Genomic DNA, 24,344 nt, shown 5'->3' on the forward strand with positions numbered 1-24,344 from the left:
CTGATAAAAAACAGACCTCTGAAGATATGTGTATTTTATTCATTTATTTAGAAACTGGACCTATGCATGACCTTGTTCTTAGAGAACAGGTGTGTGTGTGTGTGTGTGTGTGTGTGTGTGTGTGTGTGTGTGTGTTCATTCTAGGGTTGTGGCTAGAGTTTAGTGTAGAGTGCTTGCCTATAGTTCAGATCAGCATAAGGTTTATTACTCAGAAATAAATAAAGGCAATCTACGTAGAACATTGTGACTTATAAATGATGCATCCCATAAACACAGGCATTCTGATTATCATCTAGTGAAACCCTGTGCTGTCCCTTGCCCATGCTTCCTCCTTTGAGGTATTGTACATGAAGAATATGCCAAACCTACTCCATAAACATGGTAAGACTGTAGCGACTGACATGATCCTCACCGAAATTTGAATGTCACAACTGAGATCTACACGTCTCAAAATTTGTATAAACAAAAAAGCAACATTTCCTTAAAAAAAATCATACCATGGAATTGAGTCTATTAGGTTTTCAAAATATGAAAAAAATGAGATTCCTTTTACCTATCATTACTATGATGACAATTATGAATTGACCTGTAATGAATATTAATTAAATGAATATTAAGTAATGACACTGATGAAACATTTATTGAGAACTGACAGTGTGCTTTATCCTCACTCTTTTGACAAAAAGGAAAACTGCATAGGCATAAACCTGTGGTATATTATACCATGGATTTCAAGAAAATATATGACTTCAGTAACTGTAGTTAAAGGTTAAAATGGTAATTGAAAAATATGGGTGAAAGAGCCAAAATACTTTAAAATAAAACTTAAAGCTCAGTGTAGCAAAATGCATCCTTATTCAAGTGTTCACACCTCCTAACCACACTCTACATTTTTGGAAGTTCTATAACTAGTATAACATTACAAAACCTAAGATTTAAGTTTTAGAAGCCCAGAGAGTTCAGATTTCTCCCCATCCCAGTTTTCACTGGCTTATGTTTGGCACTGGAGTCGTCTCTGTTGACTCTTTCGGAGGAGAGATAAGTGATAGGTAGGAGGAACAGAAAGATCCCATAAAACTTGGGTTGTGAAGAATACACATACCAAACTTTACTCCCTAACAGACCTTCTGACATTCTGGGGAGTAATAGCTGGCTTTAGCACATGCTCTAAGGAAAGACTTCACATACTCTGTGCTATTTAAGACTTATTCGCCATATTTACAATGTATAATTTAAAATTTTTAACATTGTGGAAGAGTGAGTAAGATCGGAAGAGGAGAAGTTAATATGGCATATGGCTCTCTGAGGGTGTTACATGAAGGAACACGCTGACGGGAGCTGCAGACACACCAGGACTTGGCCCTGCTACAGAGCTGCACCGAGGAAGAGCTAAAGGTGGAAGAGGGACCCCTGCAATCACAGTGAAAGAACAGTTTGAGAATGCATATTTCCAAATAATTTTGCTTCCCTCTCCATGAGCGAAGAAGTTTCACTATTTATCTGACTGGAAATTTCTAAAATCTATTGCTAAAGACTAACTGAATAACATAACATGAAAAAGTATTCCAGAGAGACTAGACTAAGCCTAGCCCAAAAGTGACATAATACTTACTAAGCTCATTGTTTTCATCAAATTGCTTCTGGTTAATGAAGACTACTCTGTGTTCCCTGAGATGTTTGATTAAAGGGGAATAAAATAAAAATGTACGGCTAATTCAAAAATAATACTGGTTGTAAAGCAATTTGTTTTCTAAATTTTCCAAATTTCTATGTTCCCCATTTTAGAAAAGGTTTCTGGTACTGAAAGAACTAAAAGTTATAAATTCTGACTCGTTTATAGAACAAAATAATAAATTATGGCAAAATGACACATGGCAGTATTGATTAGAGAGGAGGAAGGGAAAACTGCTCTTTCTAGAGATGCTCCCCAAGTGCTACATATAATAAAATGAGGAATGAAAAGAATATTAGCTGCAAAAAAGGACTTAAATTATGATACATACATGTACTGAAATTGTGCAGGTATCAGTGATGATGAAACAATATGTATGGAAGTATATATATGTAATTATGCCACACACATACGTGTATACTCTCTCTCTCTTTCTCTCTCTCTCTCTCTCTATATATATATATATGTATATATATGTGTGTATATATGTATATATATGTGTATATATGTATATGTATGTGTGTGTATATATATATATATGTATATATATATATATATATGGTACCACATAATATATTAAATTACCAAAACCAACACATATGTAGATAGATAGATTAGATATAGATATAGATATAGATAGATATAGATATAGATATAGATATAGATATAGATATAGATATATAGATATATATAGAGAGAGAATGTTTGTGTGAGGCCCACATAATATGTTCAGTCAAACAAAAATATATGAAAGAAATCTAAAAACTATAGTGGTGATTTCAATATAGCTTGTATTTATATGGATCTTTTTTTTTAATTTTTATTTATTTATTTGAGAGCGACAGACACAGAGAGAAAGACAGATAGAGGGAGAGAGAGAGAGAATGGGCGCGCCAGGGCTTCCAGCCTCTGCAAACGAACTCCAGATGCGTGCGCCCCCTTGTGCATCTGGCTAACGTGGGACCTGGGGAACCGAGCCTCGAACTGGGGTCCTTAGGCTTCACAGGCAAGCACTTAACCGCTAAGCCATCTCTCCAGCCCTTATATGGATCTTTTTATGTTGTTGGATTCCATATTGTACTTTGCAATATTTAATAATGTTTTTCAGTGAATAAAGTTATTTTAATAAACAGTTTTCATTTTTAGTTCCTGCAAAATGCATTGCTAACAGATAATACTAACAGCATTTATTAGAGACCAGATACAGTTTGCTACTGCTAGTTCTGAATTGGGCTTTTACTTATTGTTGACTTATAGAAATTCTGTTTATACTACATACCTAAGCCATCTGTCACCAATCTGGGACCATTTGAATGGAATATTACATGACTCAGAGTTCATCTTAGAGCTCTAATGTTTCCTTATATCCTTTCTAACTGTTATTATATACCATGCTGTTTTTTTTCCCCCCATTCAGTCTTCACAAGCCCTTCATTTTTATTATTTTTATTTATTTATTTGAAAGAAAGGCAGGCAGAGTGGGTGTGCTGAAGCCTCCAGCCAGTGCACATGAACTCCACATGCATGCACCACTTTGTGCATTTGGCTTACGTGGGCCCTGGGGAATTAAACCTGGGTCATTCGGCTTTGCAAGCAAGTGCCTTAATCATTAAGCAATCTCTCCAGCCCTCGTGTATCCTTTCTTTTCTGAGTTTTCACTGTGTTATCTAGGACATGAGCATATCATACGTTTCCTATCTAGTGATCATCCCTTCTCTTGTAATATTCCTCAACACATCTCCACACTTTCAGCCATTCCTGGTCTATAAGTCAATTAGAAAGCTCATAGCTTCCAATTCAAATCATTCTCTCAGACCCAACATAGAATTTCATTTTCTTAGGCTCACGGAATCAAACACCTCTCCCTCCCCTCTATTAGTTACTATCATATAGTAGCAGTTTCATCAACTCCTTGAAATTATGCTCAGTAGTTTTAAAGATAGTATCTAACAAATTACTCTCAGAGTACCTCAATTCCCTAACATCTTGTGAGATTTTAATGTGCATTATCGGAGTCATCTAGATCTATGGCTGAACATTTCCACACCATAAAACAAAACAGAGCTATTCTGAAAACAAACCAAAAACAAAAATCCCACTCTCGGTTACAACCTTCTCTGATGTCCTTTCATTTTCTTATGCTTATGTGTTTTTTGACCAGTCAAGTCACAATCCGATGTGGAAAGCCATATCTCTTCTTTTCTATGCTTTAAATTAGTATACCTTTACACTGATGACAAAAAATTTATTCTACAAAACAAAGTCGATCTCGGAATTTAACTTTGTAATCTCTCCAGGCTTACCTTTACACATAACAACACATATTATTCAATTCTATGACTGTACCATGTACTGTCTGATTACTTTTGTCAACAAAAACAACAGAAACATCAGAGAGGAAAGATGGGAAATGAGATGTCAATGTAATAAAAAGAGAGGAATAATAGAAAGAATAACAGAATGATAAGGAGGAGTGGAGGGAGAGAGATGTCAGAAAGAATTTATAATAGAAGAAATTGTACATAAAATAATGAAAATTTATTATCAGTAATGACTATAAAGATAACTTAATGTAACAGGGGTAAAAATTTGCATATAAGCAATAAAATTCTTATACAATATACAAACTTTAAGTGAACAGCATATTAACATTGTATATATTTTTAAATTTTAATTTTCCAACCTAAAAATGTGGACCTGAATATACTAAAATGAATTTTAAAACACTTCTCATCATTTTGGCTAAAACTAAGTGCAATATATATTCTTATAAATTTAATACATTTAGGATAAAATGCTTTGTTTCCCTACTCAAACATAAAATTCAACATGTGGTTTCTGGAATAGAGAGATGGCTTAGTGATTAAGGCGCTTGCCTTTGAAGACTGAGGACCCAGGTTTGATTCCCTAGTACCCACATAGGCCAGATGCACAAGGTGGTGGATGCATATAGAGTTTGTTTGCAGTGGCTAGAGGCACTGGGGTACCCATTATGTCTCCCCATCTTCCTCTTTCTCTCTCTTAAATAAAAAAATATATATATATAAAAAGAAAAAAAAGTTGCAATGTAGAAGTGTGACATTTCAATTCTTATTTTGTTGATAGTGCAAAATTTAACAGAATAAAACATTCCTCTGACTGAAGAATCATTATAAAAACATGTGCCCTTCTGTAGAATCAGGATACTTTAATAAAATTATATAAAATTTATAATTTATATTAAATTAAAGCCTAGTTTGAGAAAGTTGGTCAGATTTATAGCTTCAAACACGAGGGGAAGTTTAAAAATCTCAAAGACTCACTATAGTCTATTACATTGATTTCTGGGGCACAACAAAAGTATAGTGTCTCTTCATTATGATGAAGAGATATGAAGCCAATAAATGCATGGGTGACCATACAAAATTAAACAACATACATATAACATATTATGCACATATTATAATAACATGCATTCTAATTCAAGCATAATTAGATATAGAAAAACAAATCCATCAAAATTAGACATTTAGAATCTTCCTTTTACATTTTCTACAGTTGACAGAGATTACATTAGCGGTCAATATGCAGTACTGAGTTTAAACTTCCCAATATCTTCAGGAAGAAGATTTCCTCAAAAATCTAAGATATGCATATTTTTAAAGGAGGAAACCAAAATCAAAGCTTAAGCACAACAAAACAAGTTGAATTATGAAAATATTAATCACTGGGGCAAGACAAAAAGGAAGACTACCTTTTGGAATTTGAAGGAAGGATGGGAAAAATAAATTTAGGGTGTGACTCAGAAATGATAAAACTTGTGTCCCCCTTCTGTATCAATGTTGAGTAGCTAATGATGTTAGGTATCTTACTAACTTCATTTATTTCTCATGTGTATAAAATGAGGATACTCTGTTTTGTTAATGGGATTATTGTGAATTTTAAGCAATGCTTCTGATTGCCAATAACTCAACCTGTTCATAATATAAATTTCTATCACTCTCATAAATTGATTATATTATCTTGGATTACTTAAATCTTAGAAACTTTGATTTCTGGATAGTTCCAAATGTTAGGAACAATTAGTTTCCTCATAGTCTTTATTTACTAATAACTTTCATTGTCAATACTTGGAATTGTTGCTGTGCAGACATTCTCAACTCCATTCTCAACTACTCACCATGCTGAGGAAAACGCCACATCATTAGGACTATTTTACTCTTGGAGCTGGAGTCTAATAGGAAAAGCATAACTGAATGTGACTATAGAGATAAGGTCATTGTGCTCTAAATGCATGATTGATAACTAGAGGTGGCTGTTCCTTGTACCCTGATGAGTATACTATATTCCTTTGATCATTTAAGTTCCCTGTAGACTGTGGAGTAACTTCTTCCAGATTTTGAATTTCTTCCATGCCTTACACCATCCCTATTTTTAGGAATGGCTGAACTTCCTGTTTCACTCTGAAGCATATATCTATCTATCTATCTATCTATCTATCTATCTGTCTGTCTGTCTGTCTGTCTGTCTGTCTGTCTGTCTATCTATATGTGTATATATGTGTGTGTATAGATACACACACACACACACACACACACACACACACACACACACACATACACATAGGTCCCTACCATAGCTTCTCATCATAGTGACTATATTTTTCTTTTCAAACTATAATTTAATCAATCCCTCTTCTGGCTAGAACCTCCTAATGACTTCTTACTTAATCTAGAATAATATATGAATAACTTATAATGACCTAAATCACCCTAAGCAATATTAAAACCGATTACATCATGACCTCTTGCATGATGCTTCCTTCTCTACACATGCTCATCAATTCATTAACTGCCTGGAATGTCCTCCCAGCGGGACATGCTTCCTCTGATTCAGAAGATCTGGCCTAAGAACCCATATGGAAACTCCTTCACATCCCCCAACCACTGTTCAGTGAATGTTAGGATTATAATTGCATCCCTGTAAATTCTTATTATATGCTTTAATTTTGCCCTTTACATTGAAAATAAACTAGTGAATTTTCCTGGATATACTTTTATTTATTTTGTTTGTTTGCAAGCAGATACACACAGAGAGAAAGAGTGAGAATGGGTACACCAGGGTGTCTAGCCACTGCAAATGAACTCCAGATGCATGGGTGACTTTGTGCATCTGGTTTTATGTAGGTACTGAAGAATCCAATCCAGGTTGTTAGGCTTTGGAAGCAAACATTTTCAGCACTGAACAATCTCTCCAGCCCTTGACTGGATATATTTATGGTGTATGGATGATGTTATAATAATGTTAAATAAAAGAAAATATGGAAGAACATTAATTTGAACTAAGGTCATGCATTAGGCTCCCAACAATATAAAAATAAAATGAAATTACTTGTGCTAAATGTCACATAATCAAACTGAAACTTTTAGGAAGCAGATACTAAAACATATACTTTTAAACTTGAAAATATAATAATCCAGTTTACCTCAGACATATATATTTTATTTTATTTTAATTAGTTTTGTACTCCATGAATACAGTTAAGTTGGTATCATTGTTAGGCTTGTCAATGGCCTACCCCCATCCTCTGGCCCCTCCTTGTTGAGGTATATGGGTCATGCATTGTGGAGTTAGCCCACAGTTATGAGTAGGAGAAATGTCTCTGTGTATCATGACCCTGAGGAATATATGAGGAAATGACTGCTAATATTTATTTTAGAAATAGGGCTGGAGAAATGATTTAGCAGTTAAGGCATTTTCCTGTAAAGCCAAAAGGACTCCAGTTCAATTCCCCGGGACCCATATAAGATAGGTGCACGGGGGGGGGGGGGGGGGCGCATGTATCTGGAGTTTTGTTTTTGTTTTTGTTTTTGTTTTTGCAGTGGCTGGAGACCTTGGCGTGCCCATTCTCTCTCTCTCTCCCTCTCTCTTTCTGCCTCTCTCTGTATCTCTCTTCTTTCAAATAAGTAAATAAAATTTTAAAAAAATAACCTTTAGACTATTCAAGTTTTTCCTTCTGTTGTTGTATTTCCTTGTTTGACCTTACAAAAACCACTGCTATTCCATTACTAAATAAGATTTATCATTGTATTGCATAGAATAGAAGATGATCTAATTCATGAATCAAATATTTGCCCAAGCAATTCATGGTCTAACCTATTTAGCAGCAAATAATCTGTCGTGATGCTCACACAAGTGCAATAGTGGTGCACAGCCATGGTGGGGAACCAACTGCTCTTGATTTGGCTAACTGGTCCACTCAGTAGAACGTGACCCATAGCTGAAGTTGGGAAACAAGGCAGAACCATATCCAAACATGAGCCCACTCTCCATTGTCAAGCTATCATCAATCGTGGGCTACAAGGGGGCCTACACCTATTAAATTCACTATAAAAAAAGTAAGGTTTATCCCATTTGTCTGGTGCCAACTTTACTCTCCATTGGAGAATCTGCTTCTCTTTTTCAGATAGATGCAGATCCTAAGGAGAGAACCACCCCATCATAACTGAAAAGGGCCCCGGCTAAAACTAAGAATAATTAGTGAATCAAGCAAGGGTACTGTTTTCTTGGTGAGCCAGGTACCAACACAAGGGTGAAGGATATCAGCACAGAGAACAATCGACTCCTACCAAATCAGATATCCAGAGATACAGAGGCTCCCAAGACCTCATCAATGAAGGAGACCCAAAATGAATGGCTCAGGGAAATTGCAGAAGAGGGGCTGGAAAGAATGTCAGAGCCATATGTTGGGTCATGATACACAGAGACATTTCTCCTACCCATAACTGTGGGCTAACTCCACAATGTATGACCCAAATACCTCAACAAGGAGGGTCCAGAGGGTGGGGGTAGGACATTGACGAGCCTAACAATGATACCAACTTGACTGTATTCATGGAGTACAAAACTAATAAAAATAAAATAAAATAAAATAAATTTTAAAAAGGCAAATAAAACTAAGAGCCAAGTGGGCTGAGATATTAAGTCTTTGATAATATACATAAAAAAAGTGAACTGATTACTAACATCAATCAAATTAACATCTTATCCTAATCTAAAGAGAGTGTTCTTTTTTGGGCGGGAGGGGTAAAAGCACCCAATGTTAGTCTTGTAATAAATTCCCAGGGTTCAGTACAGTATTATTATTTACCAGGATTTTGGTTGTCTAAACTTATAAATCCTACTTAATTAGAAATGTTCATACTTTGGACAACACCCCCCTTCACCTTTTCCCAACTCTTCTTATCTATATTCTGTTTCTATGTATTCTCCTTATTTGTATTATTTATTATCTACTTCATCAAACTGGAATGTAATATCTATGGAGGCCATGGTGTGGCTGATGTGGTTTAATTTTTTTTATGATTTGCTCCTCATCTAAAATACTCTTTTGCAAAATACAAATAACCTAGACATTAAACAAGTATTTATGAAATGAATGAGCTCAGGAATAATAACTGTTGCTATTATATTACTGACAATATATTAAGTACACTCAACTTGAAATAGGGTGGGACCTCTAGATTATAGCTTTTCATGTCTGTGATTTGGATAGAAGGATGAGCAGGCTACAAGTTAACATGGAAAGGAAGCCATTCAAATAAGCAAGGTCCCATTGTCAAGAAGATGCTAGAATGCCATGCACCAATATCCTACACATAGAAGTTGTAAACCCAGGAGAGACACTGAAGGAAGTTTACAACACTAAGAATGGCCTGGAAGAGTGTGGTATAACAGACGTGAACTAAAGCTGGGCACCAACTGCCTGGTATGGAAAGATGCAATGATCAATAGCTCACAAATAATTCAGAGAAAACACCAAAATGGAAAAATGGAAAATGTTGAGATTCAAATGCTGACAAATATGGAAGGAATATGTTATGGCAAAAGTATCTTGGAGTCAAAATTACCTACAGAGGAATATAGAAGATGGTTTAGTGGTTAAGGCACTCACCTATAAAGCCAAAGGACCCTGGTTCGAATCCTCAGGACCCACATAAGCCAGATGCACAAGGAGGTGCATCCATCTGGAGTTCCTTGGCAGTGGCTGGAGGCCCTGGTGCACCCATTCTCTCTTTCACTCTCTCTCTCTCTTTCTCTCTTTCAAATAAATAAATAAGTAAAATATATTTTTAAAAAATACCTACAGATAACAAAGGACATGTTCACAAATTTGTAAGACAATATTCCCACAACACTCTTCCTGTTTGATTATTTTTCAATGAAACCAGCAGCAAAATGCCAGTAAGACCCACTTTATGTGACCACACACAGCTTAGCAGAAGCAGTTCCCATTGAGAAGGCTCACATGCAACTTTATGGTAGAATGGCAGATCAGATTTCTTCTTAGATTTTAAGTTAGAAGCCAAGGATGCATCTCAAGTAAACAAGTAAACTTAAATTATTTTAAAAGATAATGTAAATACTCTAAAATTTGGGCTAGAAGGATGACTCAACACTTAGGTGTCCTTTTTGAGCACATATGATGGGACTTGAAAACCATCTAAGTTTGAATTTCCCGATCCCATGTAAGTAGCTGGGGGTGGCCACACATTCCTATAACCCCAGCCTTACACAAAGAAGCAGAGCAAAGTGTCATCCTGACATGTGAAAAAAAAGCATCAAGTTCTGTTATGAGTGAGAGACTTCAACCCCAACACAAATGGGCAGAAGAAAGATGAAACCAGATACCAGATGTTGTGCTCAGGCTATGGAGGTGAATGCCCCACAACACAGACGAACAAAAGGGGCACTGTGCACCCCCACATCCCCCCCACAGAAACAAAAAACAAATACAATCTACTAGTCTGTTTACTTTAAGCAACAATTTAAAAGAACAATATGGGGCTGGAGAGATGGCTTAGCGGTTAAGCGCTTGCCTGTGAAGCCTAAGGACCCTGGTTCGAGGCTCGGTTCCCCAGGTCCCAAGTTAGCCAGATGCACAAGGGGCGCATGCGTCTGGAGTTCATTTGCAGAGGCTGGAAGCCCTGGCGCGCCCATTCTCTCTCTCCCTCTGTCTTTCTCTCTATGTCTGTCGCTCTCAAATAAATAAATTAATTAATTAATTAAAAAAAAACAAAATAAAAGAACAATATGCCACTGGTTAATATAGAATGTAAAATATTTTCATATGAATGTCAATATTTATAACTAACCTCATTGTTTAGGCTGTCTAACAAATCTTATATGAACAAAGGAAATTTAAGTGAGATTTCACCATCAGTATTATGGAGGTATTTTCTTTTCCTGTTTTTTTTTTCAAATTTAGAAAATGAAGAATTTATAATAGTTTTGTAAAAGGCATTAAAATGATAACAACATTTTACAGATAATTACAAAATGAATCATAAGTGGGTGCAAGTTGAGTAATTTGAATAATTTCAAGGTTGACCTTTACAAAAGTATTTGTCTTCCATTTTTAGTTGTAACATGTTTATTACATAAAACGAAGTTTCCACAACTTAATTTCCATGTTGATTTTTTTAAAGTAATAAGTGTGTTATGGCTATTTTATATTTTGATTTTTGAAATAATTTTCCGTGTAGAAGTAATGTGTTTTTTGAAAATGAATAGTATCTTTTTACATTTTTTTTTATTAGTTTTGTACTCAGTGTACTCAGTTAAGTTGGTACCTCCTCCCTGTACTCCCCACCCCTACACACAGATACCCTCATCATTGGGGAATATGGGTCATTGGATGTCTGTTCCTATCCCTATCAACGTGTGTTCTTCCAAGAACTACTTTCTTCATGAATTGTTAGTCCTATATGTATTGAATTATGCAATTAATTTCCAGGTAGTTAAATTTACCTTTTAAAAATTAAAAACAAAAAGAACCATTGACAAAATGTAACCCTTTTAAAAGACTCATGTCATCATTTTAGGTAGCTTCTGACCTAAATGTGACGTCCTAACATTTTTAAAATATAATGTGCATCTCTACAAAAGAGGGGAAAAAAAAAAGCCTACCACTTAACTTCATTGTTCTGGAAGCTAACCCTGTGAAACTCGTAGCATGCACATGTGTCCTCCTGCTGCTTTTTCTGGTAAGTACAGCATGACTCAGTGACAAATGTCAGAGAGCATGTCTCACAGAATCATTATTGTGATCATCAGGAAATAGGAAAATACAGTGAGAAAAAGTATTCTACCCTGAAGTCCTACTGTAGATTAGGTTCATGTAGTTTGGCCTTGATTAATGAAAAATTTAGTTCCAAAATAATGAATGGTATCGTTCATCCATGAGTCACAGTATCCCCAAGGGATAGCCGAATGGTAAGGACAAACTCACCAGTACCACTGGACAGATGGTGGTGGGTGGTAAAATATGGTCCTTCAGAGGCCCACAGTCACATTCAGGCTTTAGATGGGAAGCACATTTATTGTGGAGCTAGAAAAGGAGAGGGGATAATATCAACTCTACAAGACAACAGCAAATATGGAACAAATTACATCTCAAATGCCATAGAAAAATGTATTAAAAGGATATCAAAAGAAATACAAGAATAAATCAGCAGACTCATGATAGGATTTATATTACATTTTTCCCACATATCTCATCAGATAAACTATAAACAATTTTTGTGACACAGCTGATGTATTTTACAATTTTCAGAAGCTTTTATAATTATAATGCAACATTATATATAAAAGTATCCTGATTTCTTTAACAAAGTGTTCTCCATTCCAAATCTTTCTCTGCCTATTTGTTAGCATGGTCTTGAAACCACTCTGTACTGTAGATTTTTTTTTTTGACCCTCCTGTTTTCTCAAAGTCATCCCAAAGTGCACAGCTCAGTATGGGGCATAATTGATCCCATCATTAGTTTTAACTTTGTAATTCAATATGTAAATGTAACCCGAGATTCATCTCAGTAGGAGCAGGATATAAATAAAGAAAGATGATTATGATTAGAAAAATGTATCTTCATATTGTATTTACTAGCTCAACATTAAGTTAATGTATAATCATATAATGTGCTATCCAGTTAAAAATATGTAAGCAACCCAAACTGGTATTCTTTCAACCTTGATCACAAGTTTAAATGAACTGTTATGACAGTGTATTAAGTAGTGATGGTTTAAAATTGAGGTAGTTTTTTTTTTCAATCAGAATCACAAATTTGATCATAATAATAATTGCTCAAAACTATTTAGAAATTCCTCTCTCTTCCACTTATTGTCAATTTAAATATGAAATACGCACGCTTTAAGAAAATAACACATTTTAACACAAAACAAAAAAGTACATCATTTTGGGGGACAAGGGTTAAGCCTTAGCTGTATTAACTCGCCTCTGTAAGAGGTTAATTAGCAACTAAGTGTAGAAGTCTGGTGAGCATTGTTGGCGTGGAACTGCACTGGAGGGTTCCTTCTGTGTGCTAGTCTCTAAAACATCTGTCACATGTTCCTGCTTTGGAGTTCAAGGTACTTCTACCATAATTAGTGTCCATTAGTCTGGATTATATAAAAGAAAAGTTTCTTTTCACATTCACCCATGATTAGTAGCTTTGCTTCACATTAGCAAATAAAAATCTCCATATATAAGATGGCTAAAGCTTCTGACCAGACACCACTGCCCTTTGAACAGAGGCATTAAAGATTGATGAGAAGGTACAGGCTCAGATACAATAAACTAAATTGAACAACATTGTGATTAGGCCAGTGAAAATGAATAGTTTCCATTAAAAGATTTAAAATAGGTTATGAGTTCATTAGACTTAATCTCATAAGATAGGGTATAGTCCTGGATATCTGAATTTAAAGATCATAGGTTATAAAATGTTGTGAGATGTATGGAGTCCCCCAACATGATGTCTCAAAGTCTTACATTCCGATACCTGTAAATGTGAACGTTTTTTGGAAATAACGTCTTTATGAAAGTGTTCAAGTTAAGATGTGGTTATATGGAATTGCATTGGCTGTCATTTGATGACTGTAGTCCTTATTAGAAAAGAATAACTGGACAGAAACATACAGACACAGAAGGGAAGAGGCACATGACAATTTAGGGACTGATGTCCATGTAAGCCAATGAATGCCAAGGATTGTTAGCAACTATCAGAAGATAGAAGCAGCTTTGCAAGCAAGTACCACCACCTCCGCATGGCTATTGTGGACTTTCGCCTCTAAAGGTAAGAGAGAGCAAATGTGTTGTTTTTTGCAAGAAATTTTTGTTATAAAAGAAGAAGTTAATAAACTCAGCATTATGAAAGGTTGATCTAAAACCATAGGCAGATTGTAATTTAAGACCCAGAACAAAAGAACTAAGGACTCAGAATCATCTAGTTAATGAAGAAATTTGAGAGTGTAAGTGTGTAACTCTCAACTGATCTCATGCAATTCCGTGTAGGACCAAATAAAGCTAGCATGGGAATTTCCAACTTGGTTGCCACAATGTACCATATCCCAGAATCATAAATAAGCAAGGAGACATAGTGAAAGTAATGTGTCCTAAATAAGAAGACAGTACTAAATTATCATATGCAGGAATACATTACATATTTATTAAAACTAGAATCTGGTATCTGGTAAATATGTTTGGCTGTCTACCTCATGAAATTCTTTGACACTGGAAAGGTAAAAGCTGTGAACATTGTGTTAAAATACACTGATTACTTTACAAACTGTAAGTCTTTTATATAGTTAGATTATATTTATGTTTCACATTGTTCAGAAATAAACTTGGTAACCTAATATGAAATATGAAAATCATTGACAAAAATATAAACTAAGACAATCAAATATAAAAATTTACATATTTTTGCAGTTAACTTAAAATTTCTCTAAACAAATTAGTCTAATTAAAAAGTAGGTATTAACAAAGTATAAATCATTTGATAGACCTAAAATACACAGAATAATTTTTCTTTGGATTACTGGTAATATTTTGTTTTCTGAGTAGGTGTGGCTTACATGACATATTCAACTATACAATGACATAGAGTTTTATCATTTTACTGTGGATAACTTTCCATAAGTGTTTGGTATTACTTCAATGAGAAGTTATGGAGAAGGAAATATATGTATACTATCAACCTATGTGAATTTAGTCTCAGAAAAAAAAAAAAAGTTGGGCTGGAGAGGTGGCTTAGCGGTTAAGGTGTTTGCCTGCAAAACAAAAGTACCCCAGTTCAATTTCCCAGGACCAACATGTGCAAGATGCACAAGGGGGCACATGTGTCTGTAGTTCATTTGCAGAGGCTAGAGGCCTTGATTTGTCCATTCTCTCTCTCTGACTCTTCCACTCACAAATAAATAAATTATATTATAAAAATAAGGACTCAGAATCATATAGTTGATGAAATTAAAGTATATAAGTACATAAATTTCAACTGATACCATGTAATACTTTATAGGTATAAATGAAGCTAGCATGGGATTCCAGTTTGATTGTCACAAAGAAAGAAGTGTGTGTGTGTGTGTGTGTGTGTGTGTGTGTGTGTGTGTGTGTTAGGGAGGAGCTGAACTTGTGAGAGAATAAAATGATGGAATCTAAGTTAAAAGGAGGAGAAGTAGGAAAGAAATATTCTTCATATTTAGAGATAAAAAACCAGAGTAAAAAAATCACTCATATAAAGAAAAACTCAGTTGCCTGACATAAAGGGAAAATTCAGGGTACTCCTCGATTCTGGCATTCACTAAAGCAGAAATCTTTCCATGGTTCTGAAAACTTTTCAATATTATTAAATGTTTTCATAACAGGGGTATCTTTGTATGAAAACAAAAAATTAACAATCCCAAATCAAGCATATTTACCTCCTAAACTGGTCAATCTTGCTTGATGAGGGATTGTAACTTTGCTTCTGAAACCTCAAATGTTTATGACTAAGCTTCATGTTAAGTGCCAGTTGAGGGAGACTGGGTGCTGGTACTTTACTGGAGGAGGTGTCCAGGAGGCCTCCAGGTTTATTTGTCCATCCCCACTGGTGTTCAGGGCTCACTTCTCACCTCCCACTGCTGACATGAGGAGATGTGATGTCCGGCTGTCTGTTCCTGCCATGCTTCTTTCACTACCATGATAAAAGTTCCTCTAAAAACTGAAAGGCCAAGTAAACCCACCCCTTCCATAAACTACTTCTGGTTGACTGTCTGTGTCAGTTACGGAAGGAAACATCTGTGGATGAGCAGTGAAAATAAAAGTGGCCCTTGTGACTGCCACCGAGGACTCATGTGGGAAGCACAGAGCACAGTTGCCTAACAGGGAGAAGATAATTTATCCCTGTTCTCTTCTTGGCTTTCTTTCCTTTCCAGAAGGAGACTGGTCTCCATTCTTAGCACTTACCTATAGATCTACAAGTTGCCCAGTTACTGAAATTCTGTAACAAGGCATCACAGGAACAACTAAAATTCAAGTGCACACATGTATTCCTATCCCTAAGAATATTTTAATTTACCTATCTGAATTTAATATTCAGCAAGAAAGAGTATGGTCTATCAATCATTAAAATGAGCCTGAAGACTTCCTCTAAACTTGACATTCCATCAATAACTTTGGATGGTTAGGAATGAATGTGTGCTATCAAACAATAGCTGGCCCAATTAGTAGTATAACAGAAGAGCAACGGTAGCCTGTCGATATGATGCTACAGAACAAGTCACTTCTTCCTTTGTGTGTCAAGTAACAGTGGGAAAAAATACAAAGAAAATTATTAATATGATGGAAAACATCAAGAAAGATAACAAACTTAACTTAGCTGCTGAAATTGAATAATAAAGTAAGATGATTGAAATGTAACAGAATGAGATGAGTTAAAGAACAGGTGAGAGAAATATGACTTTCCCAGGAGACTACCAGCAGACACGGACAGCTCCAGCAGGGGAGTCTGTAGGGGAGGAACACGTATTAAAGTGTGCTTTCAGCTTAAGTATGAGGTCCAAGGAACTGGAAACCAAGTGGAGAGACAGGGTGAAGAGGCATGCATTTATTATCACAGAGTGCTAAAGAAGGAGTGTGATTACAAGTTAGTATTTTCAGAAGATCTTTCTGGAGGTCGTATGCATTCTGCACTATAGGAAAAGTACCTTCTGTCTGGGAAATAAGCCAAGAGATTCCGACTCTAATCTAGTCTTGAGGTGCTAAGAGCTTGCACTGGGGTTGTGAGTGTGGAGATGAAACCTCCTATCTGGGAGAGATATTTTAAGGAGGAAAAACAGGACTCAGCTACAGGTTGCATAAAGGAGATAAAGAAGAAAGATAGGTAAATGAAATTGGCTTTCAGTTATATCCTCAATACCTGGTACCATGATAAGAGGCTCATGTCCTTGTGCATGACACCATGGGAATTGTAGTCCATGGCTCTTTGGGAATGAAAACTGAACCCCTAGAAATAATCCTAGATGGTTTTTAGAAGATGTGATTATTATTCTGGCTTACATTGGGTAGTTAATAGTTACAGAACCTCCAGGAGATAAGACAGAAATGGAGGAATATAACTTGTAGAAAGAATGCTCTTGAGCAGCAGGAATGGTGTTGGATCTTCATTCCCCTGCCTCCCTCTGAGCTGATCCTGAGCACTTTCCATGTACAAGGTCCTTTCCTCAGCACAATTATATTGACTTTTTTTTTTTTTTGCAGTTGATGCTTATAAAAATCCAATGAAATAATTCGTTTTAGTTTTATTTTACAAAGTAGAAAATTGTCGTCCAACACTGGTTACACACATCTTACAAATGGATAGAAACTGCCTTAAGAATAGGAATGTCTTGACTTGACTTAAGTTGTTTTTGTTTTTTTTTTTAGTTTGTTTTTGCTTTTGGTTTTGGTATTTTGAGGTAGGGTCTCACTCTAGCCCAGGCTGACCTGGAATTCACTATGGAGGCTCAGGGTGGCCTCAAAGTCATGGCAATCCTCCTACCTCTGCCTCATGAGTGCTGGGATTAAAGGCATGCACCACCACTCCCGGCTCAAGATATTGTCAGTTTTAAAGGAGTATATACTAAAAGAAATAACAACTTTGGGGGGGGGGGACTTAGCTTGAAGCCAAGCTTCATTTTGCTCAATACTGATAGACCATATCCCATCCTTTCACAAACCTGGAACTCTTTGTATACTAAAAGCACTTTCTGGAGACTAGGAGAATAAAATCCATTTCTTTGGAGAAAGTCGTCACAGCAGGCAAAGCATTAGTCTTGAGAAGATCAGCTTGGTCATGCAATGGCTCAAGAAAAGCTTCTCATCATGCTGAGTGTGGTGGTTTGATTCAGGTGTCCCCCATAAACTTAGGTGTTCTGAATGCTAGGTTCCCAGCTGATAGAGATTTGGGAATTAACACCTCCTGGAGGGAGTGTATTGTTGGGGGCGGGCTTATGGGCTTTATAGCCAGTTTCCCCATGCCAGTGTTTGGCACACCCTCCTGTTGCTATGGTCCACCTTCTGTTGGCCAGGGGGTGATGTCCACCCTCTGCTCATGCCATCATTTTCCCCTGCCATCGTGGAGCTTCCCCTCGAGCCTGTAAGCCAAAATAAATCTCTTTTTCCAGAAGCTGCTCTTGGTTGGGTGATTTCTACCAGCAATGCGAACCAGACTGCAACACTGAGTATGTAAATGTTCTGAGGCAAATACAGTCTGTGTCAGCCATATCAGTAAATTAGTGTCTCTCTTACTGCTTGAAAGTAAAATTCTGAAGACATACAAAGACAGATGTTATTTCTTGGTTGTTTGTTTTTAGCTTTGAAGCAAAGTCATCCTATGTAGCCTTGGCTGTTATAGACTTAACTGAGCAGCTCAGGCTGGCCTCAAAGTCACAATCTTCCTGCTTGAGCTTTCCAAGTGCTTTTGGTTACAGCTCTGGAAACCATGCTCAGCCTCTGAAGTTTCTCTGGAGAAGGCTGCATATTCTTCTGTATGTATGATATCAAATACACAAATAAACTCTTAAACTCATGTTTCATGAACAAAGTATCTAGGACTATAGGACTCTTGGCACTTACTGTTCCCAGCAAATAAAGCCAATGTTGTCCAGAAGCCTTGGGGCTTGAGACAGCGCAGTAAGAATGAAGCTCTGCATAAGTGTGTGTTTGTTTGCCTGTTTCCACCTGAACTCCTGCAGAATGCCTGGTTAGGCTGATTTCCTGATTAAAACTCAGGAAATATGTGATTTTTATAGATTTTCTGATTTATAACTCAGATTATTGAACATTTATGGTTTATTAAGTGTTGCCTTTTTTACCAAAATATCTTCATGTGTTCATTGATTGGTAGTATAAAAATGTGTTAAAAGGATACTTTGTGAGTAGATTTGGGATATAAAATTCTTTTTTTTTTTATTAGTTAGTTTTGTATTCAGCAAATATAGTCAGTTTGGTACCATTATTAGGCTCATCTGTGACCTACCCCCTCTCCTTGTCCCCTCCTTGTTGAGGTATATGGGTCATGCATTGTGGAGTTAGCCCACAGTTACGGGTAAGATAAATGTCTCTGCATGTCATGACCCAACACGTGGCTCTGACATTCTTTCCACCCCCCTTTCCACAAAATTTCCCTGACCATGTTGGGTTCCTTTTTGGTCTGCTTCAGTGATGAGGTGTTGGGGACCTCTTGGTCTCTGGATCTCTGATTTGGTAGGAGTTGATTTTTCTCTGTGTTGATCTCCTTCCCCCTTGTGCTGGTCTCCACTTCATCAGGAAAACAGCATTTAGAAAAAAAGGTACAATTTATTTATTAAGGAGGAGCATCCTGTCATGGAAGGAGAAGGCCAACATGGGAGGAAAGACACATGTGTAAGTGTCCCGCTTATAGAGACATCAGTCTAGAGTCACACATAGGAGGAGCCATTAAAATTTAATAAAGAGGATGTGAAAAACAAATTGGAATATGATTGAGAAAAGAAAGATTTTTAAGACACTTTATACCCCAATCAGATACAAGAAGCAAGGAAGGGCTGAAGGTCAGCTCATGGAGGCCATATAGGGATTGCTGGCGGATTGAATACCGTGACTTCCAAAGCTTCTTAAAGCTCTTAGGTTAGAAGAGGGAAACATGCAAGATTTAGGAAGCAAGCTGAGTATGGTAATGTATTTAAAGGGTATAAAATGAAATTAATTCTGGTATTCTACAATTTCAGTTTATACTAAAATTAAATATGACTGATGAACAACGGACTGCAAGGAACACGAGAACAGCTCCTACAAGTTCTGAAACAAAAGCTATGTGGTTTTGTTAATATTTAGCAACAAAAAAAAATCTCATTTCTAAATATGCAAGAGTTGGTTTAAAAACAAAACTGTTGTGGTCTTAAAACTGAGCATTCAATATGCTCAAGTAATGCATATGTGTAATTTAAACCATTGTTAGACACTTTATTATAATAACCAAACACTTCAAAAACTGAAACTCTCTTTCATAATTGAGAAAGTTTCAAAATGTAAATGTAATTTAACTGAGTAATAGCTGAAAATGAGGAAATTATGTTCAGTTTGAAAAAAAATGTACTTAATTGCATTTTTAAAATTTAAGTCACGGCTTGTTTTTTTCTCATTATGCTATGAGTGAGTGAGTGAGTGAGAGTGTGTGTGTGTGTGTGTGTGTGTGTGTGTGTGTGTGTGTGTGTGTGTGTGTGTGCCACATGCTCGTACAGGATGATAATTGTTTAACCTGTGTCTTGGGGGCAGAACGCTGCGGAACTATACAGAACTTGATTTGTTTAGCTGATACAGCGCCCCCTGCTGTTCATTATGACAAAAACAAGAACATTCGACAGGAGCACTGATACTACTATGCCAGCAGGAGGAAGAGGAAAAAAAAAAACTGCCAGGCTAATACATGCCCTATAGCCATATAACCAACAACTGTATGTATTCCAAAAGTTATCTGAAGCTGTTTTGACTCTCATTCAACCCGGGTGTTGTCCTGAAGGTTCTCCTGAGAAACCAACGCATTTCTTCTGTCTTGTTTTCCAGTGTTACTGATGGCCACTTACACCCAAGCTTCTTACCCCTCCATTTAACATATACAAAACAACAAAGTAATTTGGCTGTGTCCTTGAGAGCACGGAGACCTAAAATGTGAGGCCTTTTCCACTTGCTAGCTTTTAGCTGTTGGCCTCTGCTTACCTTCCTACCAAGGAACATATGTGCCATCCATAGGATGGCAATCCCGATTGTTAGCAGTTCTACAGTTCTACATCCTGTGTTCATAACTCTGGCAGCCAGATGAAATAAGAAGCTGATTTATGGGCTGGAGAGTTGGCTTAGAGATTAAAGCACTTGACTGTGAAGCCTAAGGACGCTGGTTCGATTCCCCAGTACCCACATAAGGCAGATGCACAAGGTGGTGCATAAATTTGGAGTTTGTTTGCACTGGCTGGAGGCCCTGGCACAACCATTTTCTTTTCTCTCTGTCTGCCTCTTTCTCTCTGAAATAATTAAGAAAAATAGAAGCTGATGTATCTGAAATTTCAGCAAGCTTTTCCAGGGCAGGGCCATTAAAGGACATGGTCTCCTCACTATGGGCGGGGTCTGGAAGTTCTTTGCATGTTACTCACCGTGATTTGACACCAAACGCAGTGCAGTCCTGTCAGTCCCTGGTAACATTTAACTGTTTTGTGGCACTTATCACACTTGGTTGGGCAGTTTCCTTCGACCCAGTAGTGGTGCATCACCTAGAGTAGAAAAGTTGCGTGGTGAGTGGAGGCATCCACCACCACACCCTCAGAAGCGCTTCCTGGTCACACACTTACATCCGTGTTCTTTTTGGACTTCACATAGGTCTTGATGCAAGAAGGAGGCGCTCTGGCCACACAGCGCTCATGGACTGTGTACTTGCAGACTGAAAGGAAACAGGGACACAAATTCAGAGCTAATCCCGGTCCTGATTGCACTTTTATAGGGAAGGAATGACATTAACAGAACCTCATTTTCCATCCACTGCTCCCTAATCAATGCAATCAGCCACATCAAGGAAAAAAGTCCAAGTCGACTGTTTTTACTGTGGAATACAAAAGGCCAATTAGTACAGGAAGTATTATGCATGTGAAAAACCAAGACTCCTCTATCATGGCATAGCAGGAAATGCTTAATTAAATCAGTCCTCACTCAAATTTTTCACAATAATTCCCAGATGACAAAAATATTAAAGACAAATTGATGACTGCCAAATGGCTTGGTGTCATTTGCTAAAAGGAAGAGATCTATATTTCACAAAGTATAGGCATGAGAGCAGCTGGTGGGCCTGGGAATAAAAGCCCGTGACTTTAAGCTCTTTTGTCTATTGATTTCTCTAAACCTTAAATGGCTGGTTTGTCTATTTCTAGAGACCTGCCTTCATCCTTCATCATCTTTCCAGGCTTCCATGAAGGTTTATTCTTCATTTTCCATCATGGCGCTGTTTGTCCAAAACAACAGCCTTTTACAAGCTTTTCTGGGAAAAAATATATCAAAGCATGTATCACACATCTACACAAGCAAATGCATATAGGTGTATAGGTGTGCACTCACATAGTCCATGCCATAACTCTAAAACATACACATTTTTGGCTTCTTCATATCTTTCTTCATTTTAGACTGAACACAAGTAGTCACATATAGGTATTGCGTTTTTGTTTGTTTGTTTTCAGACAAGGTCTCACCCTAGCCCAGAGTAACCTGGAACTCTGTAGCCTAAGCTGCTCTTAGAGTCACTGATTCTTCCACCTCAGCCTCCAACATACTGAGATTACAGGTGTGAGCCACCATGGCCAGCTCAGGTGTCCTTTTAACAGATTCTGGTTCCAAACTAATATCTCAAAATTCATAAATATGTAAAAGAAACAAAAATTTAAAACAAGATACTGTCCTCTGCAAAACTAAGCACTTCCTAAAGTAAGAATGAAAATCATTGAAAGTTTCATAGTACTTATATAATAAAATTTCTAAAATATTAATATCTGTGAGTTAGTTTAGTAATAATGAGGTGATACCACATTTTTTCCTATCCTACAGCAGAAATCATGTTGGAATATTGCATTTGCCACACCAAGAAAAGCACTGTAAGGTACTTACTTTTTATATAACACTACCCAACTAATTTGTGACTTACTTTTTTTAACATTATTACCGATAATCTAACATAACATCTCATCTTATTAAGAAGTTATAGAACTTTCAAAACAGTGTCTCCTTTGTTCATGGAGAATATTCTAGTGTACCTAGCCTTCCAGACCTCATTAAAATCCTTAAACACTTAATAAATCACATACATGTAAGGCATTGGGGCATAGCTTTTCATGTCAAATATGCATCTGAAAACCAAAGATTCAAACATAGTATTGAAGAACTCAACTGAAAATGAAACTCTGGGGACCATGTATTGTACAGAAACCAAATTTAAAAAAAAAAAAAAAACAACAATATATTGATTTTTTTTCAGTTGTTTGAATCAAGAACTTTATTGTATGAACGTATTGCAAACTGATCATTGTCCATCAAATGGTTAGGTTTCCTCACCCCACTCCCATTACACTGCAGGCCCTTTTCAGTGGAGTTATTGGTATTTACTATGGAGTCAACATTGCCCCAGTCAGTCTCTGTGGGTAGGATACCACCTCAGGGCTCACCTTTCTCCCCCATGGCACTAGCAATTTCTCCCAAACCCTTGCCTTCTGTAATACTCCCTGAGCCTTGGAGTGCTTGCTTTCACCCTTCTTTAGTGTTGATCGCTCTGTAGCCTCTAATTTTCTGTTTTGATGAGTTCTGTGTGTCCACGATGTCTACCAGCATTTTCCTGGAGTAAGATGTTTCTGTAAACTTTATGGTTTGGTGATGACCACAGCAGAAAAAGACATGGCATGGAGAGCTTGACTTGAAATGATAAGCGCACAGTGTCTACTGTGTTTTAGCAGGAATTAAAAGGAATTTACTTAATTTTTTTTTCAGGTAGATACATGGTAGATTTTAAATTACTACATTCTTTCATAAATCAACTATTGTATACCATCTTAGAAAGTTCCAATAGGTAATGCTGACTTAACAGAAGAAAATAAAATTTGCAAAGTTAATTAAGCTGAAATGAATAAAAGAAACACAACGTATGAACTAATGACACTTTGTAATCCAAAATCTATAGCCATATGAAGACTTTTGTAAACAGTAAAACCAGCCTAATAGAGCCTAATAATGTTTCGTAATATGAATGCAAATTTATTTTTAAGTAAGTAATTTACCTGTCTTTTTTAAAGACTTAAATTGACTCTTGCTAAAAAATCCTTATCAAAATTTTGGCTAACTTGGAAAAGCAATAAGAGAGGGGAAGGAGAGATGGCTTAGTGGTTAAAGTGTTTGCTTGCCAAGCCAAAGGACCCAGGTTTGATTCTCCAGGATCCACATAGCCAGATGCTCAAGGTGACACATTTGTCTGGAGTTTATTTACAGTGGTTGAATGCCCTGACACATATTTACACTCTCTCTCTCTCTCTCTCTCTCTCTCTCTCTCTCTCTCAATCTAATAAATTTAAATGAAACCTTTCTTAAAAAAAGAAAAAAGCAATAATGATATAAACATGAAAATTAGTGGACATTTTCCATATATTCTAAGAATAATTGGAAAAGATGAACAAACTGGAATTCAAGTACAATGGAAGGAAAATCACGAAAGAGTTGGAACATATGCTTGCTTCTTTTCCAAAGGATGGGCTTCCCGAAAAAATGGTAAAGGTGAACATAGAGATTTAAGCAAGGTGAAACTGTGGGATAATTTAAACCATAAGAATGAGAGCC

At 36.6% G+C, this 24,344-nt stretch overlaps 1 protein-coding gene across 8 annotated transcripts in view; it reads right to left on the reverse strand.

Annotated features, from left to right (window-relative positions):
* Positions 1–24,344, reverse strand: part of Dgkb (diacylglycerol kinase beta) — a 690,706-nt gene that overhangs the window by 459,687 nt on the left and 206,675 nt on the right. For all 8 annotated transcript variants that reach the window (XM_045135964.1, XM_045135963.1, XM_045135965.1 and 5 more), the window contains 3 exons: positions 21,332–21,420; positions 21,137–21,253; positions 11,943–12,041 (listed from right to left, as the gene is read on the reverse strand). In XM_045135964.1, the coding sequence (XP_044991899.1) occupies positions 11,943–12,041; positions 21,137–21,253; positions 21,332–21,420 (305 nt within the window). The remainder of the gene's footprint in view (positions 1–11,942; positions 12,042–21,136; positions 21,254–21,331; positions 21,421–24,344) is intronic.

This window comes from Jaculus jaculus, chromosome 16 (assembly GCF_020740685.1).
Source record: "Jaculus jaculus isolate mJacJac1 chromosome 16, mJacJac1.mat.Y.cur, whole genome shotgun sequence".
Taxonomy (NCBI): Eukaryota; Metazoa; Chordata; class Mammalia; order Rodentia; family Dipodidae; genus Jaculus; species Jaculus jaculus.